The sequence below is a fragment of the Corvus moneduloides genome, chromosome 3 (genome assembly GCF_009650955.1).
Source record: "Corvus moneduloides isolate bCorMon1 chromosome 3, bCorMon1.pri, whole genome shotgun sequence".
Lineage (NCBI taxonomy): Eukaryota > Metazoa > Chordata > Aves > Passeriformes > Corvidae > Corvus > Corvus moneduloides.
This window is the reverse complement of record NC_045478.1, coordinates 7,024,509-7,052,359: the sequence shown is the minus strand read 5'-3', so window position 1 is coordinate 7,052,359 and position 27,851 is coordinate 7,024,509. Positions and strand designations below refer to the sequence as shown.

Sequence of the window (27,851 nt, the reverse complement as noted above, 5' to 3'; positions counted from 1 at the left end):
ATTCTCCCCCACACCACTGCTTTAGAGGATCATAGGGTTAAAAGAAACCATTAATCTTCCTTAATGAAGCTATTTTCTAGCAGGAGACAGAATGCCTTGCCCCTGTGGATTCTGAGATGGAGTTTTTGTGAGTGTTATGAATGAGAGAGTAGGGAGCAAGTGCTAGAGGAAAAGCAGACAAGGGGATAGGACCCAAAATGCCAGTGGTGACAGAACCCTCTGACTCACAGCCCCTTCCTGAGTTTAGCTAAAAGAATGTGATAATCATGGGGGAAGAGGAAAGAACCCTATTAAAAAATGACTAAGTTGGCTGTATAACAGTGTTTCCACCACAACTACTAATTTTTGGAATACCAGCAATTTATATACATATATATTTGTACCAGCTTTTATATGACTGAGACAAGAGCTCTCTTGAAATTGTGCATTTCCAGAGAAATCTAAAGCAGATTGGTGGTGATAGAGTTTGAGTCTTTACTTTTAACTATCAAGGTGGATCCATATCCTCAAAGCTGCTTTTCCTGGGACTGTACTGTCTTATATTATGATTAAAAGGCATGCAAGTGTTTCAAAATCTCTGTGACCATCCCAGTGCAAGTCCTCCCTTTTGCACCCATGCAAGGGGATGAAAACCTGCTCCTTAAAACAGTGCAAGGAGCACTGAGTCCGTGGCTCCTGTGGTACTCACTGTGTTGAGAACCATCACCTGCCTTGTGCCAGGGCTGGTTGTGGAGGCAAGGATGGCCTCACCTTTCTCCAGTTTGTCTCTGTTTGACGTTCCCTTTAGTGGGGACACTGATGTGCTTTTGTTTCTCTGTTTCTTGTGTGCATTCCCGGCTGCAGAAGATGCTGGATGAGTGCCAGGACAGGCGGAGCTGCCAGTTCCTCGTCAACAGCCGGCTGTTCGGGATGGATCCGTGCCCCGGGACTGGCAAGTACCTCCTTGTGTGGTACAAGTGTAGGCCAAGTAAGTGTTTCTCTATCCAGTCTGTTTGCTCTGTTGAGACCAAGGCATTCTCATACTTAATACTCACCAGAGAGGCCTTCTAGGACTTCTTGTTCCCTTCCACCTCTATTTTCAGTGTAAGATAACCCCCTGGTGTGGGGCATTTCCACTTTCCCCCTCACTTGCTGCCTTGCTGGGATGCTGCTGCTCCATCTCCTTCCTGCTTTCCAGCAGCCTGAGCTGCAGACTGTTTCTGCAGGTGCCAGTGCCAGCCTTTGCCAGCACTGAGCTCATGCTGTCAGCAGTGGGTGGGCTTCTCCTGCTCCCTTCTGCAGCGACTCTCCTGCCCTGGTGGGGTAGAGGGACCCTCTCTGTCCCCTCTCTGCCAGCCCCTCCAGAGGCAGTGGGAGCTCCTTACATGGGCAAAGTCTTCCTTCAGAGCTGGGTGCCTCAGGCAGACCCTGGTGATGGTGGTGTGATGGGAACCTCACCTGCCCACACCATGCCATAAGCCAGCTTTTAATTGCTCCCAGATCAGGCTGGGAAATGTTAACCTGTGTTTTGCATGATCTCATTAGCTGTGTTGAAATTAAATGGGGCTGGATACTGGGAGTGCAGTCATGCGTGTTGCAGAGGAGTGAGCTCAGTGCAGCTTTGGCTCAGGACAACCAATTCCTGGCCCCAGCAGGGGAGTTAGCACAGCCTAGACACCATTCTCCATCAGGGCTTTGGAAGCAAACACATTAGTGTGGAGGTGGATCATGTTTGATGTGGACAAACTGTGCCAGCTGATGTCAGCTGGAGAACAGGACCTGTTTCTATTTGAGCGCATGTCTGATGAGGAGCATCTGAAGGAGCTGGGGTTGTTTAGCCTGGGGAAAAGGAGGCTCAGGGAGGACCTTATCACTCTCTGTGACCATCTGAAAGGAGGTTGTAGAAAGGTGGGGGTCAGTCTCTTCTCCCAAGTAACAAATGATAGGAGGAAATGGCCTCAGGATGCACCAGGGGAGCTTTAGATAGGATCTAAAAATTGGAAAAATCTCTCTACTGAAAGGATGATCAAACATTGGAACAAACTGCCCTGTTCCACCCTTCCAAGTGAAGTGGTGGAATCACTGTGATTGGAAGTATTCAGAAATGTGTAAATGTGGTGCTTAGGGACATGGTTTAGCAATGGATTTGGCAGTGCTGGGTTAATGGTTGGACTCGTGATCTTAGAGGTCTTTTCCAGCCTTAATGATTCTATGAATTACCTGGACATGGCAATTAGCCTCGACATAGCATTTCAGACCAGCCTCAAGTTTTTTAGATGACATAACTAACGTGGTCCCGGCATCACATCAGCAAAATTTTTTGGGGAAGAAACAAAAAAGGACCATTTGCACAGGGGAGAAAAACAGATCTGACTTCAGAAAAGGTTTGAAACAAAAGCAGAAACATTCAGACTTTGCCAGCAGCAGCACAGAATAAGACTTTTTGCCCCAGCAGGCAGAGACCTGTGCTAATGAAGTGAGGGGATCTGGCCAGATCTGTGAGGAATTCAAATCAGAAGTAGGTAATGAAGCACCTGCAGTTGTTGTGGGATTTTCGCGAGTGAGAAATGCATCGTTTTGAGAGGGGTGACTAGCAGGGTGTTCTGACAAGTCCTACTGAACCTGCAGGGTTTATATCAAAGCTCGCTTGAAAAATCTGACTATTGAGGCCTGTGCTGACCTTCTGAAGGTACTTCAGGACCCATCTGTGCATAAATATTTATGGCTTGGCATTCTTTGCTAATTATGGATATGGTAGAAAAGAAGGAGTTTGTCAGTGTGTAGAGTAAGTGATTTTCCTGAAAGGGAGCAGGGGAAGCTGCTTGAAAACATTTCCCCAAGACATTTTTCAGGCAGCTCCAATTTTGCAGGGTGAAACAGGGTAATCTGACAGAAATTATTGTTTCTTAGTGATTGGGCAAACTTTTAATCAGAACCTACTAGGTCAACAATGGTGTTTGAAATACATGAGAATTAGCTTTGCCCAGAGACACCAGGTCATGGTCAGGCTTTCCCTGATAATTCAAAATGTTAATTTTGAGTCTCACAAACAGTACCTAGTGCTGTTGTGAGTTCAATAAGCCTTTCCACCTTTCTGTAGGGAGAAGGCTAATGAGGGGACTGAGGAATGATGCATCCATAGAATGCAAAATACAGGACCATGAGAAATTTTGGTTGGCTTTTTGGGTTACTGACTATTTGAGTATTGTCTATGAGCTGTAAGTGAATATATGCTTAAAGGCTGAACCCCAAAACTGTGTTGAGCTGCTCCAGAAAGTCTGAGCACACAGAGTTGTAATCAGAGAGTCTTTGTGAAGAGCTCAGTGCCTGGCACAGGGATTGATCCATAACTTTATCAAAAAACAAATACAATATTTTGGGTTCTGTTTCTGAATTTGTCTTTCTTAACAGCAGACGTAACAGAGATACCTTAATAAGAAGCTGTTTAAGGTCTGAATTGTCTTGAATTGATAGGGATATAAATTTCTTTTTGTTGCTTATTGAAGGAGCCTGTTGTGATCATGTCACTGAAGAAGTTGTTTTGGTTAGCACCTATCTAGGTAAAATGAATGTGATTTTTTTTGTATACAGGTGTTAGAGGCACTTTGGGAAGTGGCCTGTAGAGTTTGGACAGGACATCTTTAATGCAAAATAAGGATGCCCAGCCCTCCCACTGTCAGAGTCATGCTGGAGCCTCAAAGGGCCCCTGAACAGAGGTAGTTATCTAAAGAGAAAGACTTCCTTCAAAGAAAGCAAAACTGAAGTTAGTGGCATTTGCTTGTACCTTTGCTGAAGAATAACGAGACGGTGCAGTCACCCCCTCGAGCCACTGTCACTGCAGTTATGTCTCCCTGACAGTCCCCTGCGCTTGAAATCGAGTGGTTTCGATGCTCGCTTGCTGTGTGGGGTTCATGCACAAGGCAGGGTGCTATTTTGGTTTCTTGTGGGCAGAATTTCAAGGAGATGGAGGACAGTAAATCATGCTGAACCTGAAAGACAAAGATTTTTCAGATGGTGGAGCTCTGGGGGAGAGGGCAATGAGGGTATGTCTCCTGTGCTCATCCCTCCGAGACTGCTTTCAGTGGAAGCAGGGAAAAGTTGTGCAGAGGTACTGTGGCTCACCTCCTCTAGAAATTAAAAGAAATAGTTCAGAGAAGTGCATACTTAACTAGAAGCAGTGAGAAATGAATTTTCTTGTGTGTTTTTTTGGGAAGTTTTGTGCTATTCACAGTTCCTTCTGATCCAATAGATGGATCTGGGATCTGATAGACACTCATCCTGCATGTACAGGACTCAGATATGCGCATGGAACTGCTTTTAAGTGTCAGGAGTTTGGCAGTCCTGCATATTCTCTGTGCCTGTAAATAAATAAATACGCTATATGTGTGTGTACTTTCAATTTTAAAATTTAGGATGTTTAAGGAGATCAGAAATGATCAATAAAATGCTCTGTTCTGTGTCAATTTCGGACAAGGGAGATTTACTTAAAACTGCTATGTGATTAGAGGGCCAAGATTCATCAAAGTGTATAGAGGCTTAGATTTTATTTCTAGTTGACATGGTGGTGTTTGATCAAAATTTGGACTCGATGATCTTGGTCTCTTCCAACCTCAATGATTTTATGATTTTATTTTTCTATATCATGTGTGCCTTAGTTTCTAACGTGCACCACCCTTTGGGGGGATGTTCAAAGGCACAGTACAGGTCTCAGCACAGCACAGCTTCTGCTTCTAACCTTGGAGATGCCTCTGCAAATCTTCCTGCTGTCCACAGCCTCAGCAGAGCCCCTGCAGGGTCCCTGCAGCTCAAGGTGGGGATGTGTTGCTGCAGAACTGAAGCCTGGAGTTGTTCTCTCCTAGTGTAGATGTAGTTTGGGATTTAGCACTGGCCAGAGATGGTTTCCAGTGGAAAGTCTGGGTATTACTACCCTGTTTTGGAAGCTAAAAAAATTGATGAGAATGCTGGTCCCATGCCAGTGGGCCTCGGTGCCAGGGAATGGGAATTCAACTTATCAGGGCCAATGTATCCTGAGATCCACATCCAAAGCACATTGAAGCTTAGGATCAAACCCTGAACACACAGAGGACTTCAATCTCCAGGGTACCATCCAGGATCATTAAAAAAATGCACATAAATCCAATTAATTCCCAGGTAACATGCTGATTTGATTTAGACCTATTAAGTGTAATTACCGTGTGGGCTGCAGGAACAGATAATTAGAGGGAATTGACATACTATTTAATTGGTCTAACATGAATTCCTTCTAACTGAAATCTGGATTCACCAATATTATTCAAACAATTCAGTGTTTGTTCATCCCCCTCACTTCAGAGATACAGAACCGTGTAAGACCGTGTGTTATTGTAAGCTAGGAAATATTTGCTTTGTGTGCCAGACTTTCTGGAGGGGCTATGGGATCTAATCCTGGCTGGGAACAGGATCTGTGGGGCTGCCCAAGTCATGCTGAAGAAATAACTTCACCTCTCTGCACCCCAGCAATGCCATTGCAGCTGATTTTACTGGGGTTAGTCGCTGCTCTGGGCTGTTGCACCAGCGGAGATCCATCTGTCCCTGCACAGCAGCTCTTTGCTCATTGTGACTTTTTGGTCGTCTGGTTATTTTTTGGCTTTGCTGTTTCAAAAGTGTCAATGCCCCTGAACAAAATGGGGGCATAAATGTTTGCCCTGCTCTGCAGAGGGAATACTTTGGATGTGTTGTGTGAGTGGCCATATGCTGGCAGTGCTGTTGAGAAAGGAGAGGGCTTCTACCCTATTTATTTGACTTATTCCATGAGACCCCCACACAGTTCCTTTCTCTTGTGTCCTCCTTTGCCATTGCCATACCATCCTGGATACACTGATTAATTCTCAGCTCTGAAGAGCCTAAAGCTGCAGCTTCCCATAATGCTATAGTGATATTTTCCCTCTTTTCTCTTGGGCAGTTACTACTTTAGCTTATGACTTCAAGGACTCTGGGAGGGATAATCTCCATCCAATGTTTTCAAAAATTATTATTATTTTTATTTCATTTTAAAATGCTGAGTGAAGCAGCTGGATGTGATAGTTGAAGGATGGTGGGTATGAAACCCCCCCCTGTACTAACCATCCCAGTGATGTAACAAAGTGTAAATCCAAACTTTGCTGCTCTACCTTCTATTCATAAATGTAAGCCTAAAGCCTTTGAAGTTTCAGAAAGCCTGGATTGTGACCTTGGCTCCAATTTCAGCTGAAATCCCTCTGTAACAATACAAAAACATATTTGGGAAAGGCACATCAAGGCTCTGAGAAATGTATCTGGGAAGGAAACTTATGTTTGTTGGCAAAGGGTAAAGTGCCAAAAGTTTGAGAGGGGTTAGAAGGAGGAAGGGGGGTGAGGGAGGTCACTTCGCTCTGGTTTGGAACCTGTAGCTTTGATTTCTGGGAAAACCTTTGGGCTGAGAATTGACTGGACATGTTTTGAAGAGAACAGGCTTTCATTCTCTTCACCATAGATTTGATAAAATGTGAGATAAAAATGTAAGAAGCCCAGTTAATTCTTGTAAAAAGTCAATGGCTTTTTTTCAAACATGGAATTGCCGATCCTGATGTCCTTACCAAAATCTTACTCAGATAACTTTATTTTTCTTAACAGCCCCAGGCAACTCTAATTAGAAAGCAACTGAATTTAAAAATCAATTAGGAATTAATTCCAATTAGATCACCTTCTGATAAAAGTGTCATCTTCAAATTTATGCTCTCTATCATATAGAGATAGAGCTGCCATGCTGTGTCCCAGGAGTGTCTGCCTTTTGGTGAGGATGTGTAATTTTTTTGCCAGGGATACTTCAAAACCTGTGAAAACAGCAGAATACCATTAGTGTTGCCAGAGCTACTCCAGCTATTAAAGAACTGTGAAAAGTCCTGCTCTGTGCTGTGATTCCATGTCTCTTGGTGAAATGGTTGGGTCTGCTCATCAGATTACAGCTGAATTGGCTGAAAATTATGGAAAGGAGGTTTTGGAAGGACCACCTAGGCTTGCAGTGAGTGCCTCTTGTTCAACTTTTAATTTCCCTACAACCCATTCCTTCAGTATTGAATCTTGTGTGGGCTTTGCTGTTGGCTTTGCTTGGCTGGGGATTGCACCTTTTCTGTTAAATTCAGTGAACGCAGCCTGAAAAGCCTCATCTCATCACACATCCTCAAGGTTTTCATTCCCCAGACAGAATTTGTAAAACACTGTGAGCAAGGCAGAGGGCTATAGAAAGCACAGAGGTTTTGTAGAAGTTTCAGACGAGACCAAAGAGGGACCTAAATGTATTCCTGGTTGCTTTAATGCTGGTGATTGATTTTAGTGCTGGGATAGATTAGTAATTCAGTAGTCATCAACTCTTTCAGAAAAGCATTTATCTCCTTCATCAGACAGGTTTATTGGTGGCAAGAGAAGTTCACTGCATTGTTTGCTGCATTGCTTTTTGGTGGGCCAGGCTTCCCAAAGCAGCACGATGGGGTTGGAAATGTTTAATGGGCACATCCCCCTGGCCCAGCCACAGAGGCAACAGAGTGAGCCTTTTGCCTCCTGCATTCACCAGCTCTCTCTTACTTATCTGTATTATTTCAAAACTGTTAAGGTGGTGCAGGGAGTGGAAATTTATAAGGGCAATAAAACCTCAGGTTGCGACCGCTGTGGTGATGAAAAGGTGTAAATAAAGGAACGTTGTAAATAACAGAGGACAGATCTATCAGCCCCCAACTGGGGCCAGAGAAATGCTAATGCTAATGATTAATATTGTTTTAAGCTGTTGATGCACAGAGATTTTCAGGAGCTGTCAAATAGCCCTATCTCTGTAGCACATTAATCACTCAACTGCCAGGAGGAGGATTAAGAGGAACGTGTGATTCCATTGTCAGCAAATACAGAGATTGCTGTCAGTTTAATTATAAATATGATTGTAATATTAATACAATAGATTAACTAATATAATAAATGGAAATATGTTATTATCACTGATGTAATTATATTACACTATTTTTATTATAACCATAATTTCCTGCCCCTGCAGAGAAGGAAACTGCTGCTGCACCTTGGAGAGTTAAAAAAAAAAAGAATCAAAAAAGAATCCCATTTTTCTTTCAAACATAATCAGTCAGCCCTGATTGATGTAATAAGGAGTCAGTGAAAAACCATGGTGTTTCCTACCATGTAGATATAAGGATTCCCTTTGCTAGATCAGGTCTCCAGTATCCAGATGTGAACCACTAAAAAAGACAAATTCTGAAATCTGCCTAAATTTTATAAATCCTAGAGCTGTGACTTTTACAGATCCTCTTTGTCCTTGTCATTTATTTTTTTTCTGTGGGATCCTGGGAAAAAACCCACACAAACAAGGGATAACAATATTCTTTTCTTAATCAATGAATTTTAAGTGAAGGACGAGGAAGTGTTAGACCATGGTCTTTCAGTGTTGGGATAGGTGGGTCAACAGCAGTGTCAGGAGGAGCTCCCCCTGATCTTCAGGAGATCCAGCCCATCCTTGGGCACTCTGGCACCTGTGGCACCTTTCTGTGCTGACAGTGGAGGGCTGTGTGGTGGCTGGTCCTTCAGGTGTCAGAAATGGCTTTGGCTGCTGGCAGAGGCAAAGTGATCTGGGAGTCTCCTCAGAAAAGCAAGGAGTGTCCTTGGAGCGATTAACCAGAACACGAGGAAACCAAGTTGTGAAAAATGGAGCCTGTAAGTCTAAATTCCAACACAGTCCTACTATGGTAGATGTTTGCAAGCTCTGAACAACAGATTTCAAGATTTTCTGGTGTACTGGTGAAGAACTGAGATGAAAAGCATGTCCCAGGAGCCATATTCTTAAAACCAAACTGAGATGCTGCAAAGGTTGACTTCTGTGCAAGTCTGGATCTGTTGTTTTGACTCCACAGTTTAAACCATGAGTGTAGGACTCACAGAACAGAGAAGTAAATTTATACAGAGCTTCTGCAGGAGGTCCTATATATAGACTTATTCAAGACAGAAAATATAGATCAATTTTTCTCCTCAAACAGATGTCTTTTAGAAAAAATAATAAAATGAAAAAAACAGAGAAGAGTAAATCTTTGCTGGGTTATTGTCATGGTAATAAACTCTTTCCAATTCAATTCCAATTTCTTCATTATTTTTTCAATATCAGTCCTAGTTTTGGTTTGCAAATTAACTTTACATTTTTAAAACAGGTATCTCCTGATATTTTCAGTGGTTTATCATACTAATGATGTATCAAGCTCTTCTCACACACTTATTTTTCTGACTACTTCAAAGGCACTGGAGGTTGTCACCTATTCACATCTTTGTGAACTGGGACTTCTAAAGCATCCATGATGAATTTTGAAAATTTGGTTACTGTATTTCTCCCAGCTACATTTTTTTTCTTCTTAGGCAAAGCCATTGAGGGAATACTGTGTATTTAATTATTTTAGACAGTAGTGAGCTAGCTTTTACTCTAGTAGACCTCATTTTCTCATATTGTGTGCTTTAGACAACCCAGTGGTTTATATGTAAAAATATCAATCAGGTATCCTTTTAATGTTCCTGTGTCAGAATTATTATCACCATTATTTTAATATCTGGAGAAGACTATTTTAATGATATAAGACTAAGTTCTCCCTTTCAGCTATTTTAATAGTAACTTTAAGCAGCATTAATCCAGATTTATACAATCACTGGAAGGGCAAAACAAAACTGCTGTGAGCAGTGGTGCTAATGATGTCTTTTTCCTTATACATCTTTAAGTTACTTTTCCTTAGTGCATCTCTCCCATCTTTTCATTGGAGTACAAAAGTTTTGGCTGTGCTTCCCATGTTGCCTCCTATGGTGTAGCTAGTCCAGATTTAAGTCCATGCTAGCTGGCCAAGTTTACAGTTTATTAGTTGGCTGGTTTACAGGTCATAAATCCATGCTGGTTGACTGGTGGGACAGTGCAATGATTACAACCAGCTTTGGCACTGGTTTGGCTCTCTTCTGAAATTGGCTACTAGTTCTTAAGAAATGTACAGGGACTTCACTACATTTGTCAAATCAATGTTTCTGTCAAATTTCACTGAACTTTAGTCAGTCCTTGGAAGCAGGACTAACAAATGGTGAGGCAGAGGCTTAGGCAGCAGAGCACCGGTAAGTCACAGCTGCTTCAGAAAATCAGCCCAATTTCATTAATGGAAGAAATAGGAAGAGAATTAAATTTGTCCTGGGCACCCAGGTGTTATTTTTAACTGCCATCTCACAGTCTAGAGCACATATTTTGATTTTTTTTTCCTTTTTTCCTCCTTAGATAACCATATACCTCTTTGTCCAACAGGAAAGTGCAACTAGGTGCATCTGAACTCTACATTGGAAATGAAATTTAGCAGTTAATTTGCAGCACTGCTAACCCTTCCACAGCAGAATATAAAAGGACAACTACTTCAGACTAATGAAAGTGACAGTGGGGAGAGGTGCCTTTTAAACACTGCAAATTGGATGGGTGCATCAGAAGTGTAATTTTAAAGGAATCTGACAAGGTCATTTGCAAAGAACAATCTTCTTGTTGAAAGGGTTTCAGACCTCCAAAACTTGGCACTCTTGAGTTTTCAGGGCACTTTTGAAGTTGGCAGGCTGCCTATTTAATATAATTCTGGACTGTCATCCGAATTGTACCTTTCAGAGTTTCAGATTATCTCCTGTAGAAGTAAGTGGTGCATGCCAGGCTGCCGAGGGTGGCAAACTTCAGTTCTTAAAACTTAAATTAGACCATCTTCACAAAAAGTTTCTCAAGGGAAAATTGAACTGAAATAATGTTAAAAGATATTTCCATGCAAATGTATGAATTTGTGACACTCCAACTTTTTTAATGCTCCAAATTAAAGGTAAAATCCTTTTAAGATTCCTTTGAAATGAGGGAGTCACCAGGTAGCCCTTAGTAAAATGCTTGTGGGGAAGTGATAGCAAGGGCTGTACTTGAGGACTCTGGAGACCTCTGCTCTTCTGGAAAGGTTTCCTCCATCCAACCCTGCCTAAGGGAATGCTGACTGGATTGATATGGATTTATTCACATCCTGATATGAACAGAAAGTTCTCATTAGTAGCAAGTTCACATGGATTAGGAGGAAGCTCTGGAACTCGGGATATGAAGAGCATGTCCTAAGTGAAATTGGAAGAAAACAAAAAAGGAAGGAGCTTTTTGCAATGTGAACTGGTCTAAATAGTAGGCATTTGTCACTGGGAGAAACTTCCAATCTATGTTGACTTGTCCCCTGATAGGGACAAATATCTCATCTAAAGCTACTCTTTAAAAGAGGGTAGATTACATATTAGGAAGAAATCCTCCACGTTGAGTGTGTCAAGACACTGGCACAGGCTGCCCAGAGAAGCTGTGGCTGCCCCATTCCTGGAAGTGTTCAAGGCCAGGCTGGATGGGGCTGTGAGCAGCTTGTCTAGTAGAAGGTGTCCCTGCCCATGGCAGGGGGTTGGAATGGGATGATCTTTAAGGTCCCTTCCAAGCCAAACCATTTTAAGATTCTATGAATCTCTGATTTACATTTAGGGTCTTGAAGGCCAGAACCTGCTTATATCTCTCAAAGAGCAAAAGAGGATAAAGTACTGAAGTAATAAAGGCTTGCTTGAAATGAAAAGTAAGTAAATACATAACATAGGGGTAGAAGCTTGGGGAGAAGGTTTGAGGTGGTGCATCAACTGGAAAATACTCTTTTATTACAATTGTCTTCTTCTCTGCAGGGTGTAATAGTCGGTGAATGCTGTCCGAGGCACCTTTGCTCTCACTGTTTTGAGATGCACTCTCTTATTTTAATTATGGAATGGACTTAGTTGTAATTATCCCTAAAAATATTCTCTAAATAAAAAATATTCTACAGAAAATATTCCAGAAGTTCCTGGAAATCAGCTGATTGTGGAGAAAAAGAAAATATAAAAACAGGGGTCACAGATTACCAGGAAGGGTCCTGAATGGATATCTCCAAGATGAGCTGTTCATGGGCAGTCCTGTGAACAGCACTCTTATTCAAGGATGCTGCTTAGAGGTGTCTGTCCTAGTGTTTAATAGGTTTCCTGTCTTGGAAACTCATTTTCCTAGTTCCCACAGAAGAGATGGAAACAGGTACTCACTGTAGTCATCTCTCACATGACTAACAGGATAGCTGGAACAACTTGCCCAAGAAAGTTGTGAGGTTTCAATCATTCAGGTGTTGAAAACTTGAATGGGTATGGCCCTCAGCCACCTGCTGCTCTAGTTGACTCTGGTCTGAACAAGGAGTTGACCCAGACATTCTCCATGAAAGAGGTGCTTTCTATCCTCAGTGACTCAGTGAATTATGGTCTGGAGTGACTACATCCACAGTAAAAAGTTCAAATTTCCAAGGTTAACCCTTACTTTGGCTTCTTTCTTTAGGATGACTCAAAAAATTGCTATGTGGTGACTTTTCAATGTAAGTATTCTGCCTAGACCATGCTGAAATCACCAAAATCTCACCACTTGCATTATCAACATCTTTATTACTTGGGGATGTCTTACAGTGTCTGTAAAAGTTTGTTGAATTTTAGCTGGTTGCTAAAAGGTTGTGTATTCCACTTGTGCACTTCATCTGTTCCACTTTACAATCAATCCATGCCTGACAGGTGCAGTAGGAGCTGGAGGAGGGAAGAGTGACACAGAACACTGGTGATGTACCTGCCATTAACACAGTTCTTGTGGAGAGAGTGGCTGAGTGGGGAAGTGAGCAAGGCAAAAATTGGGTTAAAGAGAAATTACTGGCTTAGATGGAGTGCAGTTTAGTTCTGAAGTGACATCTTGGGTGCAGTCACGTTAATTTAACAGTTTTAACCTAGATAAGAGAGTCTTCTGTGGGAAACAATCCTGACCTGATAAGGAATTGGGCAAAACCATCCCTGTTTCTTACAAATTCACTTTCTTTGCTCACATTCTCAATTCTAAGATTTAAGTCCTTTAGGATTTTGTGAAGAAAACAGATTTCTCTTTACATGTATTTCCAGCTCTTTGATCTGGGAAATAGGGTCAGCTATTATGCACTGATTATGTGAAGTACGAATACTTTGATTAGCAAAATTTCATAATTTTTTCCACAAGTTCTGTTCAAAAATATCATTTTAGGCAAGGTGGCATTAATGCACTTAATCATTTTGTTAGAAGCAGAATCTCCTCAGGAGCTTTTATCTCTAAGGTCTTGCAGAGATTGAGGCATTGACATTTAGTTTTGAGCTTCCAAATAATGATCATTCAGAAAATTCTTGTAAGCCCTAAGTGAAAATGTTCTTAAGATACTGGATAAATATTTCCTATTGGTCATACAGGTTAGTATTATTGTACACATCCAATAACTACAAAAGGTCTTCTTATTGACTTTACTGTTTGAGAGAGACCATTTTTCTATTAGAAACATTTATAATTGTTTCCCTGTAATTGTCTGAGCTAAGTTACAATTGTGTCATATACTGACCTTTAAAAACGTGTCTAGAAAAGCCTGCAGCTGTTCCCTCCTTGGGTTCTCTCTACTGACTTATATTTAAGCCAGTGTCTCTGAAACCAGGCAGTAATAAAAGGGATATTATCCTTAGCAAATATCTTAATCATGGTAAATCTCTGTTGCCCTACAAATGACTGCACGGGGGATTAGAGTGGAGTAAGCCATTTGCTGAATATCACTGCCACCTTTTCGAGGCCATTTAAGCATGTTTAATTTTTCAGGGTGAAACATGAAACCCACTAATACAAATGTTTGCATTTGGCCTGAATTATATCCAGACTGTAACAGTTAGAGCAGGCTTAGGACCAGATTGTGAGTGATCTGTAGGAGGCCAGTTCTGCTGGGGAGAGTGAGAGAGAAAAATTCATATTTATTCCCAGTCCCAGCTCTCTTATGTCACTTACGCTGCCTTGCTTCTTTTCAATATTTATGTAAGGCTATTATGGTGTGAAGTACCAGTAAATATATGGATGATGCTTAGCTCTGCATTTTTTTAATATCAATCACAGTCCTTACTGTCATCCAGTGCCTGGGAGCCATCAATGTCTGGCTTGGGTTCATCCTGGCTGAAATGGAGGTGGCAATGCTATGAAGTACAACATAATTCCAGGGACTTGTGTCCTCCATAGCATCACTTTCTAGCTGTTTGTTTATGCAGATTTCTATCAGATTGCCCAGAAACACTGAGACTCCCTGTTTTCCAGTGGTCAAGCTTTAGGGAACCTTTTGAGAGTCTGAAATACTACTGTGCACTTCATGCTTTCTTTTTTCCTTCCTTTTAAGAAAGCAGTATCTTCTCTCTGTGCCTGCCCAGGCAACTGCAGCCCTAACCAATTTGGACTCAGCCAGAGCCTTGGGAACTGGCAGCTCCAGGAGGTGTTTCCTGGGGCAGAATTCAGTGACTGTGAGGTGACATCTGTTTCAGGTGGCACAACCCTCTTACTCCACACCTCAGTGTACCAGGAACACATCATCCACAAACTCTCCTTATTTCCAAGGAGCCTGCACTCAGGTTCACCTCCCCAGGCTGATTTCTTGAGCCTTCCATCAGGCAGCTTTCCCCACAAGCCCTGAACCCAACTTCCCAGAGCGGCTGTGAAGGTTAGAACGGCGAATGTGAGAGACAGTGTTTTGTTGTTCATACGATCATGGAATCATAGAATGGTTTGGGTTGGAAAGGACTTTAAAGACCATCTTGTTCTTGTTCCAACCCCCCTGCCATGGGCAGGAACACCTTTCACTAGACCAAGTTGCTCACAGCCCTATCCAACCTGGTCTTGAACACTTCCAGGGATGGGACAGCCACAGTTTCTCTGTTCCAGTCCCTCACTACCCTCACAGTAAAAAATTTCTTCCTAATATCCAGTGTAAACCTGCCCTCCTCCAGCTTAAGACCATTCCCCCTTGTCCTATCACTACCCGTCCTTGTGAAAAGTCCCTCTCCGCCTCTCATGTAAGCCCTTTAGGAACTGGAAGAAGTTGTTTTTAATTGTCTTATGACTGCTGGACTGATCTTCAGCAAAGATGCTGATGTCTGTCCATCCCAGGATATACTGTGCTCAATGCAATATTTTTTGTATTTAAATCCCAGGCAAGCTTCCAAATGACAAGCCCTGACTTTGAATGGTCAGCAGAATTTAATAAATAATCTAAGGACCTTAAATGAGACCATAGGATGTGTGGTTAAGCAGTTATACTTGTTAATGGGGAGATGTAGCTAATAGTAACCAAATTGAAAGAGGAAATTGAGTTAGTGCCTTGTAAGAAATGAGACCTTCACAGAGGACCCCCTCATTAGAGACTTCATAATTGTTCTTTTTAAAAACTCAGTCACCTATTTCATATTTCAACCACTTCAGCCAGTCACAAGTATTCTTTTCTGTGACAGTGGTTTAACATAAACTACGTATAGCTTGTCCTATTGGAGAGTTTGTGTCTTTGTGCTCTTAGCTTGAATCCATGTTTTTTCCCTATTGGAGAAAGAAATTCTGTTAAGTCTATAAAGTTTTATTATACTCTGTTAAGTTTTCTACTGTATGGGCAGGTTAAAGCTTTGATTTAATTTTCCTCATAGAAGGAACAAAATTCCTACGGGAGACAATTACAGGTGAAGATGAAACCCCTTGGTCTGTTCAGTGAATCTTTCAGATGCTTTAATGGTGATTGAAGATGAAATACCTAAATAGATAAAACAGTCATAGAGTAATAGAACCATTTGGTTTAGAAAAGCCCTCTAAAATCATCAAGTCCAACCATTAACCTGACACTATCAAGTCCACCACTGAGTCTTCACAGGTATTTGAGGTTTCTCTCTTTGTACATGCTCTGAAGTTGCAGACAGCTTCTATTTCTGATCCCTGCCACTGTTTTATACACTCAGCTGGTCGTCGTTCATTCCTGTAGGTACTGCTGAGGGATGTCTGCTCTTTGCACACATCCTCCCATGAATGAGTGAGGTCTTAATTGTGTCTTCCTCTAGAGGGATGAATCAGAAAGTGTTTTCAAATTCACTAAATATTTTAGAGGTTTGAAAGTTTCTCTGCAGTGGGATAAAACCTAGAAATGTTCAGAGGTTTTTGTGAAAAGGCTGCAGAGTGTGAAGGAAAATTATGTACTGGAATAGGGTCCAAGGTTAAGCTTCTCATCTGGACTGTGAAGGTTTGGACCAGGGTTTTCACATTCCAGTTGATGCTCTCATCACCAAGTAATAGGCTATTTTTAGGGGGCTATTTTTTGGCTTCAAGTAGGAATTTCCAAGTTGAGCATGAGGAGTCATTTTGCTCTGGGATATTTCTTTTAAATCAGCATGCTCCCATTTTGCTATAATACATGTTTTCTCCATGCACTTTCTTCTGAAAAAGTCTAATCTAAGGTAGAAATTAGCCCTTCCTTGAGCATGGATTAAACCAGATGACCTCCTGAGAAGTCTTCCAACCGAAATTCTTCTATGATTCAACTTGGAAAAACTACCCTCCATCTCCAATAAGGAAAAATGATTCTTGAACCTAGAGTTACAGTAGAGTAAAAAAAGTCACATTAAGTGCTAAATGCCATGGTCTAAAGACTTAAGTATTAACTTATAAACTAATTATTAGCTAGTGTTCTCATTTGCTGAGTAATTTTATGAGTATGGATTTTGCATAAGTTCTCATAAATATATCTGTGTGTGTGATATTAGACACAGAGAACCATGTAAGGGACGGACAAAAATCATGTCTATGCCAGTAAGTGACACAGGGCCAGGGGCAGCCCCAGGCACTGGCTGATGCTCATGTGCTCTATGGCACAACTTTGACCTGGTCCAGGTAGAGGCATTCAAGAGGAAATGACTGATCATGCTTAGGATTTTACCATGGGACCCTTTCCATTTAGCAATCTGGATGCTGTTGTGGCTACATTTCAAATGGGAAATAACACAAGCAAGTGGAAGGTCACTCTATAGAGGCTGGGCAGGTTGAGGTTATATTCCTGGCTGTGCCCTGAGTTGGCTGGGGTGTCCATAGACATGCCACTTCAGTTTTTTTAGTCTCTTTATGCCACTTCCATTTTCTTAGTCTTTTTCTTTCACATATGTAAATTTCTTGCTGTAAAGACTCAGCTTTTCAAAATAGTGTTTGTTTTCTGTGGTGTGTTAGCAGGAACACATGGGAAGGGCCTGTTCTAGGCTGGGTCCTCTAGAGGTTCCCATAATCCAAATAATAATGTGTCTCGGTTTTGAAAGACAGGTGTCTGCTAAGGAAGGCAGAGGCCCCCCTTGAAGTGGCAGATATAACCCCTTTTCCCTCCAAGTTATTATATTTTGAAATCAAGAGCCTTTAGGCGAAGATGTGGGAAATAGGAATAACAGTTCTTTACTATATATATATATATGTATATAACCAGTCAAACAAAACAACAACAACTCTGGCAGTAACAGCAATCACAAACCCAGTGCCAGCCTTCTCGGCTGTCAGACCCTTTCCCCTCGGGTGCAGTTCCGCTCGCAGCCGGCAGGGGCGCTGGCGGCTCCCGGTGAGCAGGGCAGGTGCGATGGTTCCCCCGCGGCTGCAGGGGGCGCTCCGGAGCGAGCTCGGGACACACGCGGCACCGGTGTTCCGGGGATCCCGGGAAGGGATGGAACAAAGGCTTCACAAACCGCTGGGCAGTTGATCCCGGGCTCTCAGGGACAGCAGGCTGGAACGGCAGGGACGAACGCAAATCCCGGGTGGCAGACGAGATGTATCCAGATGGGAAAAACCCACGGAGGCCCAGGCAGGCAGGGCGAACAGGGCTACAGCGTAGCGAAAGCTCGAAGCAGCAGCGGGGCAGGGCAGCCACAGCTCGGTCTCCAGCAGGGCAGGGAAAGCGGCTTTTGGGGTCCCGGCGTTGTTTCCAGCAGGAAGAAAGAACGGCCAAAAAGAAAGAAGCAGCAGCTCCTTTCTCTGCAGCTTCTCTCTCCGGACGTTCAGAGCGAACTGAACTCACACCCAGGTGTAGACAAAGGAGTAGCCAGGTCCGCCCCACTCCCCTTTTGTCTTTCTTAAGTACAGCTATTTGTCCCCTAGCAACATGCATATGGGAGAAAATTCCTTTAACAGAGAAAAAAACAGACTAAACTAAAACCCCAACATAATGGTAAAGAGAAGGGAATGACATGTGATTTCTCATGAAATGACTGTCCAGTCTTCTTGAGAGATGTAAACTGAGTGATTGTTCTGTGTTTACAAGAGCAAGAGTGCCCGTTTCAAGAAGGATCTGGGGACAAGCTTTTGCATATCTGTGTTTGCAACAGGTGGGAGCAGCTTCCATAATTAACAAATTTAATATATCTTCTATTGTATCTGCTGTGGAAGAAGTGCTGTGAAAAAAAAGCCATGGAGCATGATTGTGTTTGCATTTGAGCTGCTGGGATACAGAATAAATGCTTGGCACATAAAGGGCTGCTCCATGGGTCAGATAGGTTCCTGAAGATTGGCTTTTACCTTCCCTTGCCATATTACCATGTAGAAACCACTCAAGTGCCACACCTCCTCACTTACCGGTCTGCAAAATGAAATTATTGGCTATTTAATAGAACTGACATGTGCTTGGTTAAAATATGTTCATTAAATGTGCTGATAATGCCAGAGAGGGAATGTTCAGTGGGAGAGATGAGTGCTCCTGTAGCAAATGCAGTGCTCAGGCTGGGGTTGTGCTCAGGCTGGGGTTGTGCTGGGAGCTGATGTGCACCCCTGGGCCCAGAATCACTTCTACCTCTGCCGAGCTTACCCCATGAGGAGATAAGAAGGTCTTGCCTTGCTGAGAGCCCACCTCTGGATCAGCTGAGTAATTAAGTGTTTGTTTCTTTCCAGATGAATACAAGAGTAAAGTAGCCTGTGAAGATGACAAGCTGAGGCTGAGCTGTAAGAAGAGCATGGTGATAGCCATTTACTCTGCTGTCTTTGGGAGGACACAAGGAGGCAGCCTGGAGTGCCCATACCAAAACCTAGGGATGCCCATGACTGGTAAGCAGGGGGATGGCTTGATGACGGGCTGATATGAGCAGGGTGATTTCATTTACTGTCATCACAGCAGAGCTGGCACAGATGCTGGTTAGAAAAGCGGGACTGGGACATGCAACCTGCCAAGGTGGTGCTCCTGATGTGGGGCACCATAGTGAGCTTCATCATGAGCACCAAACTGAGGTGCAGCTGTATGTGCTAGTTGAGTTACCAAGCCACAGGCTTTTCACAGATTCATCTGATTATATGATTGAAGGTGCTTGAATTTCTTGTTCCATTTTCTGTCTTTGTGGTGGTTCATACACTGAACCTCTGCCTGTAATATGGAGGACCATATTATCTGGGGATGTCATGTACCATCTGCAGCCACTGAAGCCTTGACATTGCATTTAAACTTTTACCGAAGTTAAAGCAAGGGAGCAAATTCAAAAAGCAAATTGTTAAGTTTCATCATGTTACAGTTGGCTTACAGTACCTTCAGTAGGTTCTTTACTCTCAGATTATCAGAGTCTCTTACAGTCATGAGTTAAAGATAAATAATTGAAAAACATTCACTGGAACTGTCTGTTCTTGAACCTATGTGAAATGACTTTGAGTATTTTAGGCTGTGACATAGAGAGCAACAATCACAGCATAAAATCCTGTGCTCAGCATTCCTCATAATTCTCTGCAGACCTGAGAGGGAATTAACTGTTTTCCCAAAGGAATTGCCTCCAGAAAGGGAAAGGCTTCAGGGGAGAATGCACAGGGAAGCTTGATCTGGTGCTGTTGCTGTGCTGGGATCTGTTCAGCTGTATCTGGGGATCTTTGGCTTCACAGCTGCTGATCCAATGCCCTTAAGGAGTTAAATGGTATTCAAATGGAAGCATGTCAAGTGAGTGCTTGGAAATATGATACGCAGATGATGGGTGCCAATAGAAACCCGGAGGTGGAATGAGGCCAGTCAGGTTATTTGTGAAGCGTGGCGTTTTACTTCTGTAGCTCTGAAAATCTGAGCACTTGCAGCACAGCTGAGTAGTGCAGGGTCTCTTTCCCAGTCCCATGTGTGAGGTGCATGACAGCAGAGTCAATATCCTGCAAAAAGTTATCTCCAGTATCCTGAAGTGACCAGCATTCCTAGATGTGCTTCTGTAGTCCCCCAGTTGCTAGGTAGCAGAAGCCAAAAGAGATGTGTATGGCAGGTTAGCCTGGACCTCTTTGGTGTGGTGTTTGGGAAGGGCTGAGTGTGTTCACTGGGTGCTATGGTGTTTGGGCTGCTGGGTGAGAACTTGCCAAGTCAGTGAAACAGGATGGGTTTCTGGAGCAGACCTGAGTGCCCCACTCCATTGTCCATGCTGAGAGAGCAGGAAGAGGCACACACCAGGGACAAGGCACCAGCACACGGACCCACTCTTCAATGTCAGCGTGAAACAAAACTCTATGTGAAGCCACAAAGGGTAAAGTTTTGCTCTTCTTTGCCCAGCTGCAAAGTCATGAAACTTGTACTGGCTGAGAGCAGGGTATGTGGCACCAGAAAACAGGACGGGAGGCACAGGTAGGGAGAACAAGCAGTGTGGTCTGACAGCAGGGCTACACGCGCCATAGGATCTCTAGAGCCTGTATGCCCTGCTGTTCTCAAATTGGCCTTGTGAGCTCTACAAATTGGGGTGTTTGCCCAAGGAAATGAGGTGTCAGATCCTAGAGTGCAGCACACAGTCTGCTGCTGGGATGAGGCAGGGCCCTTCCTCCAGTGGCAGCTCCTAAAGGATACTACTTACATGAGCAGGCTCAGTACAAGAGAGTGTAATGCCAAGTCAGGGGTGGGAATGCTGAGGAAGCTTTACACTAAAATCTGGCTCAAGGTTTTAAGCTGTAAATTGATGCTAAAAATGACCAAGTTGTTGGACAGGAGCAAATATCCACATGTTTGGGATTGCTGGGGTCTCAAGTATCTTAAGTCAGTCTGGTGCTCCTGGGGTGCTGTGGGAGTAGGTATGTCCTGCCTGCATAACAGCAAAGGGAGGCTGGGAAGGCTGTCTGGAACATCTGCTGGCTGCATGCCCTGCAGGGCTGGAGAGATGTGAGGAACTCACCATGGAGCAGTGACTTGCTCAGGCTTTCTCAGGCATTTGGGCACTGTGTGTGTAGGGTGAAAGACAGACTATAGCTGCTGATGTTGATGTTTCCTTGCATGCTGAACTCCTGAGCGAATTGTGGGGGTGACCTTAACTAAACGAAAATTGGGGGTGAGCAGATGGTCATCCCCAATTCACCATGCTCCATCTCTTAAATCCCAGTCATGTTTGGGAGAGGTTGTTCAGGTTTCTTCAGCTACAGCTCACTGATCCCCTTGGCATGAGGCAGTCTCTGCTTATCATGACCTTCCCTTCATCTACCTGTGTGAGCTGACCCAACAGGGCAGAACTCCGGGGATGCAGGAATGGGAAGGTGAGTTGTTAGCATTTCTCTTGGCCCCACAGGAGAAACCGCTGTAGGATCCTTCCATGTGGCACCCTGCAACACTCCCATTCCTGCCTCCAGTTACAGCAGTGACAGGAGCAGGTTGTGCTCCCAGCTGCCATGACTGATTGTGGAGCAGCACTCAGGATCCCCCAAGCTGCTTCAGAAACTGTGCTCCTCTCATGGGCCTGTCTAGCCCAGCAGGCAACTCTGTTCCTTCAGGAGCAGGTGGAAACATCACAATTTATAAATCAAAGCTTTTGCTAGCTGGAGAACATTTCTCTGCATGTTTCCACAGCCCTGCAATGTGGGAAGGGCTGCTCCATGGCAGCCTTTGATCCCAGACATTCACAATGAGATGATCTTACAAACACAACCGTATGAGTCAGACTTTGCAGCAACATCCAGTTCCTGTAAGGCAGAACCCAAGGAGGGTTTAAATAAGGGAGATTTATTATGTTCGAATTTCATGGACTGATGATTTGTGTCAAGTCTGAGCCTTGGCAAAGGGCCTTTTGCTGAGAAGTAGGCCCTGCACAAGTTCACAGTGATTATTTATATCCATGCAGCCTGAGCTACTTGATGAGAGAAGTAGTCATACCTGCCCCAAAAGTGGTGAAGATTATCTTTTCTTCCTCTTCTAATGAAAGATAGTTCAGAAAATTTAATTCCATTTTTCTTTCTGTGGACAAAATGCACATTTGGATTGAATTTAGAAATCTGCAGGTGAGGCTTTTAAAGAACTGAGGTCTAAGATGGGGAGAAGAGGTGGCCTAATAGAGCTTTGCATATGTAAGGTGAACCAATTCAATTTGTGTTGTTTCTGCCTTGAAAAACAAGACCTTATACTCCTGCAGAAGTGTTGAGGAGATAAAGTCCACTAGCAGTGAATTCCTGGGATTCTCCCTTAGGTGCTCAGGTGGTTTCCGATGTATCCTGGTGTTGCAGTCCTTTTAACCCAGCTATTACTGTGCTGCTTTTGGGTGATAAAAGATCCCCAAGTTGCCATGCCATGCCAGACACATGTTTTCTCTCTGTACAATGTCTATATGAATGTGCTTAGCATCTGTGAAGAGAAAGTTATGGTGGAGAGCTCCATCCTATCCCTGTCACGTTAAAGTGAAAATCTGTCAGGATCCTCTTTTAACTGCAAACATGCTGAAACTTGTGTCTCTGACCACAATGGGAAACCCCTGCAAACAGCTGGACCCCTCCCTGAATGCTTTGCGAACTCTGAAAAGCTCCTAAAAGAATTTGACCTTATTTGTAACTCTCTTAATAAAGCCTCCACTTTGCTGCCAGCGTGTGCAGAGAGCATACACAGAGCATGGGGAGGTCTCTGGGGAAAGGGCTATTTACAAGCAATGAACCATTAATATCCCTCAGCCAAGTGAGCCCTTTGCCCCTTTTTCCTGCTGTTTACAGCTGTCTCTGCCTGCATCTCCAAGTGGCTTGTTTATTCCAAGAGAAGCAATTTAAAAAATGTCCTTTTCCTACACGTATCTGAGTGCAAGGTAGTGATCTAATCAGAAGACTGAGGAGGAAGATCTTGAATGTAAAATTATTACCATTTTTATTGCTTAGTGGAGCAATATCTTTGGTCATATTCAGGACACCTGACTTGCTCACATTATTCATTTTTACTGTAGCTCCCCCCCGAAGCACAGAGTGAGATGGACACATTCAGATGAACTCTAACATAGGATCCTGGACTCCTTCTCAAGGACCCTGTCTTTCTCCATCATGTGTACAAAAAGCCCAAAGCAATTTAATTTCTCATCCTGGGTAGAAGGAATCTGGGCTTGGTTTTGGAGTCGGTGCGAGATCGTGAGAACCCCAGTTCCACAGCCTTGCTCTGGGTCCTGGGGTGTGGGTCAAGCTGAGTATTCTGCTGAGAGTGAAATGTCCTTGCCACTTAACATACAAGCTCTCTCCTGTGCCTCTGTAAAGGGGAAAAATGAATGTGTTTACAAAGCCCTGAGGAAATTTAGATGGTCAGTGGCACTCTCTAACTCATAGGATCTGATAATGGAAGAGCAGAGGAAGGAGTTCAGCAAATAAGCCAGTGCTTTAGGTGCTCGTTGCCTGGCAGTTTAATGCAGTGACAGAAGGTGATCCAACCCAGTTTGTTTTGATTTCTCCCTCTTAATGCAGATGTATATAAGACTTGCAGCAGAGTCCTCATATAAATATTTATTACACCATATAAATAATGGACCCTTCTAGTTTGTTTATCTGTGATCAGATCTAGCATGTGAATTAATATGAAATACATGCAGTAAAAAATCCATTTTATTCCAGGCTACATGTTCCTGCCCGCACAAGAGCTGGCTTTAAGAAACTGCTGCCCCTCCAGCTGTGCATTTCTGTCTCTCTTCTGCTTCACCACCCATGACCATTTTCCATCCCATTCCCATCAGTACAAGGTTGTGGCTGTGCTCTAATCTTGGTCTTAAGACAAATGCTTGAAAATAAAAAGTGCCTAAAGTGTGGAGCTGGACCAATGAGGAGTAGTAACACCTGGCACTAATGGGGGAAGGGTGGCTGGGACTGTGAGAAGGGACAGGATATCCATGGAAATCTGTGCTGGTCAGACAATGCCATGTAGCACAGCTGACCTTCAGTGGATCCAAGTGGCTGAAAGACTCTCGTGCTTCATCCTGGTTTCCCTGTCTGGCTTTTAAAGCAGCTGCAAGGCTGGGTCTGTGGGATGAGCAGCAGTTGGAGTGGTCAGACCCTGTTGTTCCTCTCTATAGAGCATAGCAGGCTTCCAAAGCACCCTCCTGTAGGTGTGACTCTGTGTATACTTCTTTTACATTCAGGGCAGAAACTACTTTATTATGTGTATAGCTCATAATTAAGAACATGTTTTTAGAGGCCAATCTGTTTGTATGCAATAAAACCCACAAGTATCCAAATCTGAAGGCCAAATAAATATAATTTACTGTTTAATTCACATATCTTACCTTATTAAATTTAAATTGAAATGCAGTTCCCATTTTAAACGCTGAATTAAAGTGGGAAAAAGCCTGCTTTCAGAAAGTTGTTCTTCAATTTTAGATACTTAGTGTTTCACTTTTTGTCTCAAAACACCAGGAGGTAATTAAAATCACTTTACAGCTGTTTCTAGAAAACTCCAACTATTGTTGGATTCCATAGAGCTGTAAAAATGATTTATATGAAGTGGTTTTTATATGCACACAATAGTTTTTTTTTTTAATGAAAAAGTCCATTCAAATGTGAGTCTGGACAAGATCTTTCTCTAAACCAAGGTTCAAGTTGATTTTGAAATGCTGTTTACAGTGGAGTATGACCCCATGCAGTGATTGTAATTAAAAATTCTGAGACTAGTAATTTAAATAGCACTAGCAGGCTCTGTGATGCTATTGGAACGATATTTGAAGAAGTAAAGTGAGGATTTGTATCAGTAACATGAAATTCTTTAGTGGCTGATCTTATAAGATGCCTATTGCCCAACTATTAGTTAAAAGCAAACTCAAAATATAATCCTAACAATAAAAGGGCAGAATTTAGGAGATTTAAATCTGTAGCATCTCAGTTTGTTCCCATGGAGTTGCTCTGAATGAAAACCAGTGTAACTTGTTCAAAACTGATAATCTTAAAATAATTCAGATGTCTCTCAAGAATATTGAAAAATTGCCATGCTGGTGAATTCTGAACCTGAATAACAAAGGTAATGTGAAACCTGTGAGTTTGCAGGCACGCTGTGCTTTATTTTAGGAACCAAGGGCAAGAAGTGACTTGCAGGCTGTGTCAGCTGGGTAATCTCTTTAGAAAATGGGCCAGTCCTGCAGCTTCTGAAGTTCAGACCTTGCTTCAGCCTAGGTCTAGGAACATGTTGACTATCCCCATGTTCAGGAAAATACTTTTTTTGGGCTGTAATGAATAGGAAATAGAAATGTACTCAAGGACTTCACAGGGCAGTAGATGCATTGAAAGCACCATCGCTATCTTCTATTGAGTGATGCTAAAGCTGCTACCTTCTTTGCTTCTTATCTTGAATGCCTTACAGACCACAATCAACTCGGCTGCAAATTAAATAATAACATTTTACTGCCATTGCCAGACCAAAACTTCTTTGTTCTCTGAGACTTCTTGGAGCCATGTTTGAAGCTGTCCTTGGATTCTCATTTCATCCCCCAAACCTGAGAAATGTTATTAATTTGGTCAACTTTGCACACTCTAAGTCAGTCCCTGCAAAACTGGAGTCTCATATATTTTTTATGAGTTCTGGTTCCAGATACAAGGGTGATAAGATGATTTAAGTTCACATTAATAAACCAAGTGTTTCTAAATGTAACTATAGGATTTGTAATTAAACCTGTAATCAATCCTTCAGTTGCAGTCTCTAAATGTGATTGGTTTCTTTTAAGATAATTTTCTTTTTTCTGGCCTACTGCTGAAGTTTCCAAAGTTTTATGAACTGTGTGGTGACTGATTTTTCTCTCTCTTTCTGGAAAACACACTTTTTAAATGTAAAGCTGGCCTTCTCTGCACATCCTTCTAATGTCTGGATATAGATTTCCTTTCTAGCCAGCTGTTTTCAGCAACATTGTACGAGACATACATTCTATATACAGCTGTATCAATGTTAAATTCTCTGCTGCTATTTGTAATGATGATGTTGACCATTTATCATTTTACTAATACCAGTGGGGAACTTCACCTTTAAGTTTTTAATTATTTTGGGTTTCTGTCTTGAGCTTCATTTTCCTCTGTATGCAAATACACTGCTGCTTCTGTGCTTTTTTTGTTTAAGGGCAGTCTTTGGTTTCTATTGGTTGAACTTCACATTGGTCTTAAGGATACTTAAGTATTTATAGATTGGCTTTTTCCCTCTTGTCTTGTGGATCTAGACCCAACTCACTTCTTGTGTCCTCTACAGGGGCTTGTGTGCCGTTGCAGGGAGGAGAAATCCAATGTATTTCAGTTGTCCCCAGCTGAAACTGTGTGACAGCTTTACACTAATAAAGAAATTATCTCCCAGGGCTGCTAACTGAGAGAGAAAGTGGACAAAATCCATCTTTATTAACAGTCTTCTGCACTGGCTTTTAAAGAGAACATCAAACTTAATGGGCATGGGCTAAGTCGAAAATGCCTGGGGTTTGATGTACTGCACAGAGTGCAGACTGATTCATTGATATTCAATGAAGACATCCTTCACAGGCTGCTGGATGGCTAATTTTGGCTGAAGCAAAGGCTTAGGCACCTCTAGCAGCTGCCCCTTTATGAAGGAGCTGATGTTTGTAACAACCATAGTTAATGGAACATCTTTAAAATATATGAGAAACTGCCTAAAACCAGGAGAGCTTCCTTCCATCCTGCTTATGATAGAGGTTATTTTGCAGATTGAGGCAGCCACTCCTAGGTAAAACATGAAGGAATTTAGGCAGTTGCCTCACGTGCAAGGTTGGAGTTACTTCCTGCCTGTGGCCTTTTTGCCATTCCATTGAAATTTGCTTTCTCTTTTGGCAGACAAGTGGATAACCACAGCACTGATTCAGACATCTGTCAGCTTTCTTTGCAGGAACTAAATTTCTCCCCTCTTAGTTAACTGACTCCCTCCATCTTTCCTTCTGTCCTCTTGTATTCATAGCTCCCAGCAAGTAACTTTTCCTCTCTTGTTCTTGAGCAGGAAATCAGGCTGCAAGTTTTGGAGAAAAATCCTGCCCTCTGCTTGGGAGGACTGTCCACCTAGAGCTGTCCATTGTTTGTAAATGTCTTTCCTCAAGGGAAAACTTATCTTAAGTCAATCCTTTCACCTGGTCCTCAAAAGACAGCAAGGAAAGCTAGGGTTCTATTGATGGTTTAAATTAGAGATGTGGGTCTTTACACTGATGTCCCGATGCCTTTACACTGAGCCAAAGCATCCCACAGAGTTTGTCTCTTGATCAGGTACCACCAGTCCTGTTCCAGTTCCTAATCACTTACCTCATATGCACTGCTAGGCGTAGTATTTTAGGCAGTGATTCTCTTTCTGAAGCCTTTAATTGTGGCCAGTCATTTGGTCCTTTTGACAATTCAAGGTCTTATATTTTGTTGGCTGCAAAAGGTAGTTGCCCCATTTTTCTTGAAAATTCAGTCTCAGACAGTCTGACTCATCCTCTTACGAGTAGGTGGAGTTTTTTCTCAGGCTCCATTTTTCTTTCTTTTTGGAGTGTGTGCATGTTAGTATTGGGTTGAGCTCCATGCCCTGCTGCCTCTCCAGATCTATGGACAGCCTGTGGAAAACTCCTACCTGGCAGCTTTACAGCATGCTCACATATTCACCTGTCCAGCTGTGTGTGATCCTGCTTGCTCTGGACAGCCTGTCTCATCTGTGCAGGAACCCACCTTTGCAGGCTCAACGTGGCTGTGCCAGGTGAGTCTGATCCTGAGCAGATAAACAGATGAACAGATGTTCTCAAACATCTGCAATGAGCCCAACTTCACTGTGGGATTA

General features: G+C 42.8%; 1 protein-coding gene across 3 annotated transcripts in view; it reads left to right on the top strand.

Moving 5' to 3' along the window:
- Positions 1-27,851, top strand: part of EVA1A (eva-1 homolog A, regulator of programmed cell death) — a 209,923-nt gene that overhangs the window by 68,151 nt on the left and 113,921 nt on the right. For all 3 annotated transcript variants that reach the window (XM_032104468.1, XM_032104465.1, XM_032104466.1), the window contains exons 3-4: positions 844-967; positions 18,800-18,952. In XM_032104468.1, the coding sequence (XP_031960359.1) occupies positions 847-967; positions 18,800-18,952 (274 nt within the window). In that variant the 5' untranslated portion in view covers positions 844-846. The remainder of the gene's footprint in view (positions 1-843; positions 968-18,799; positions 18,953-27,851) is intronic.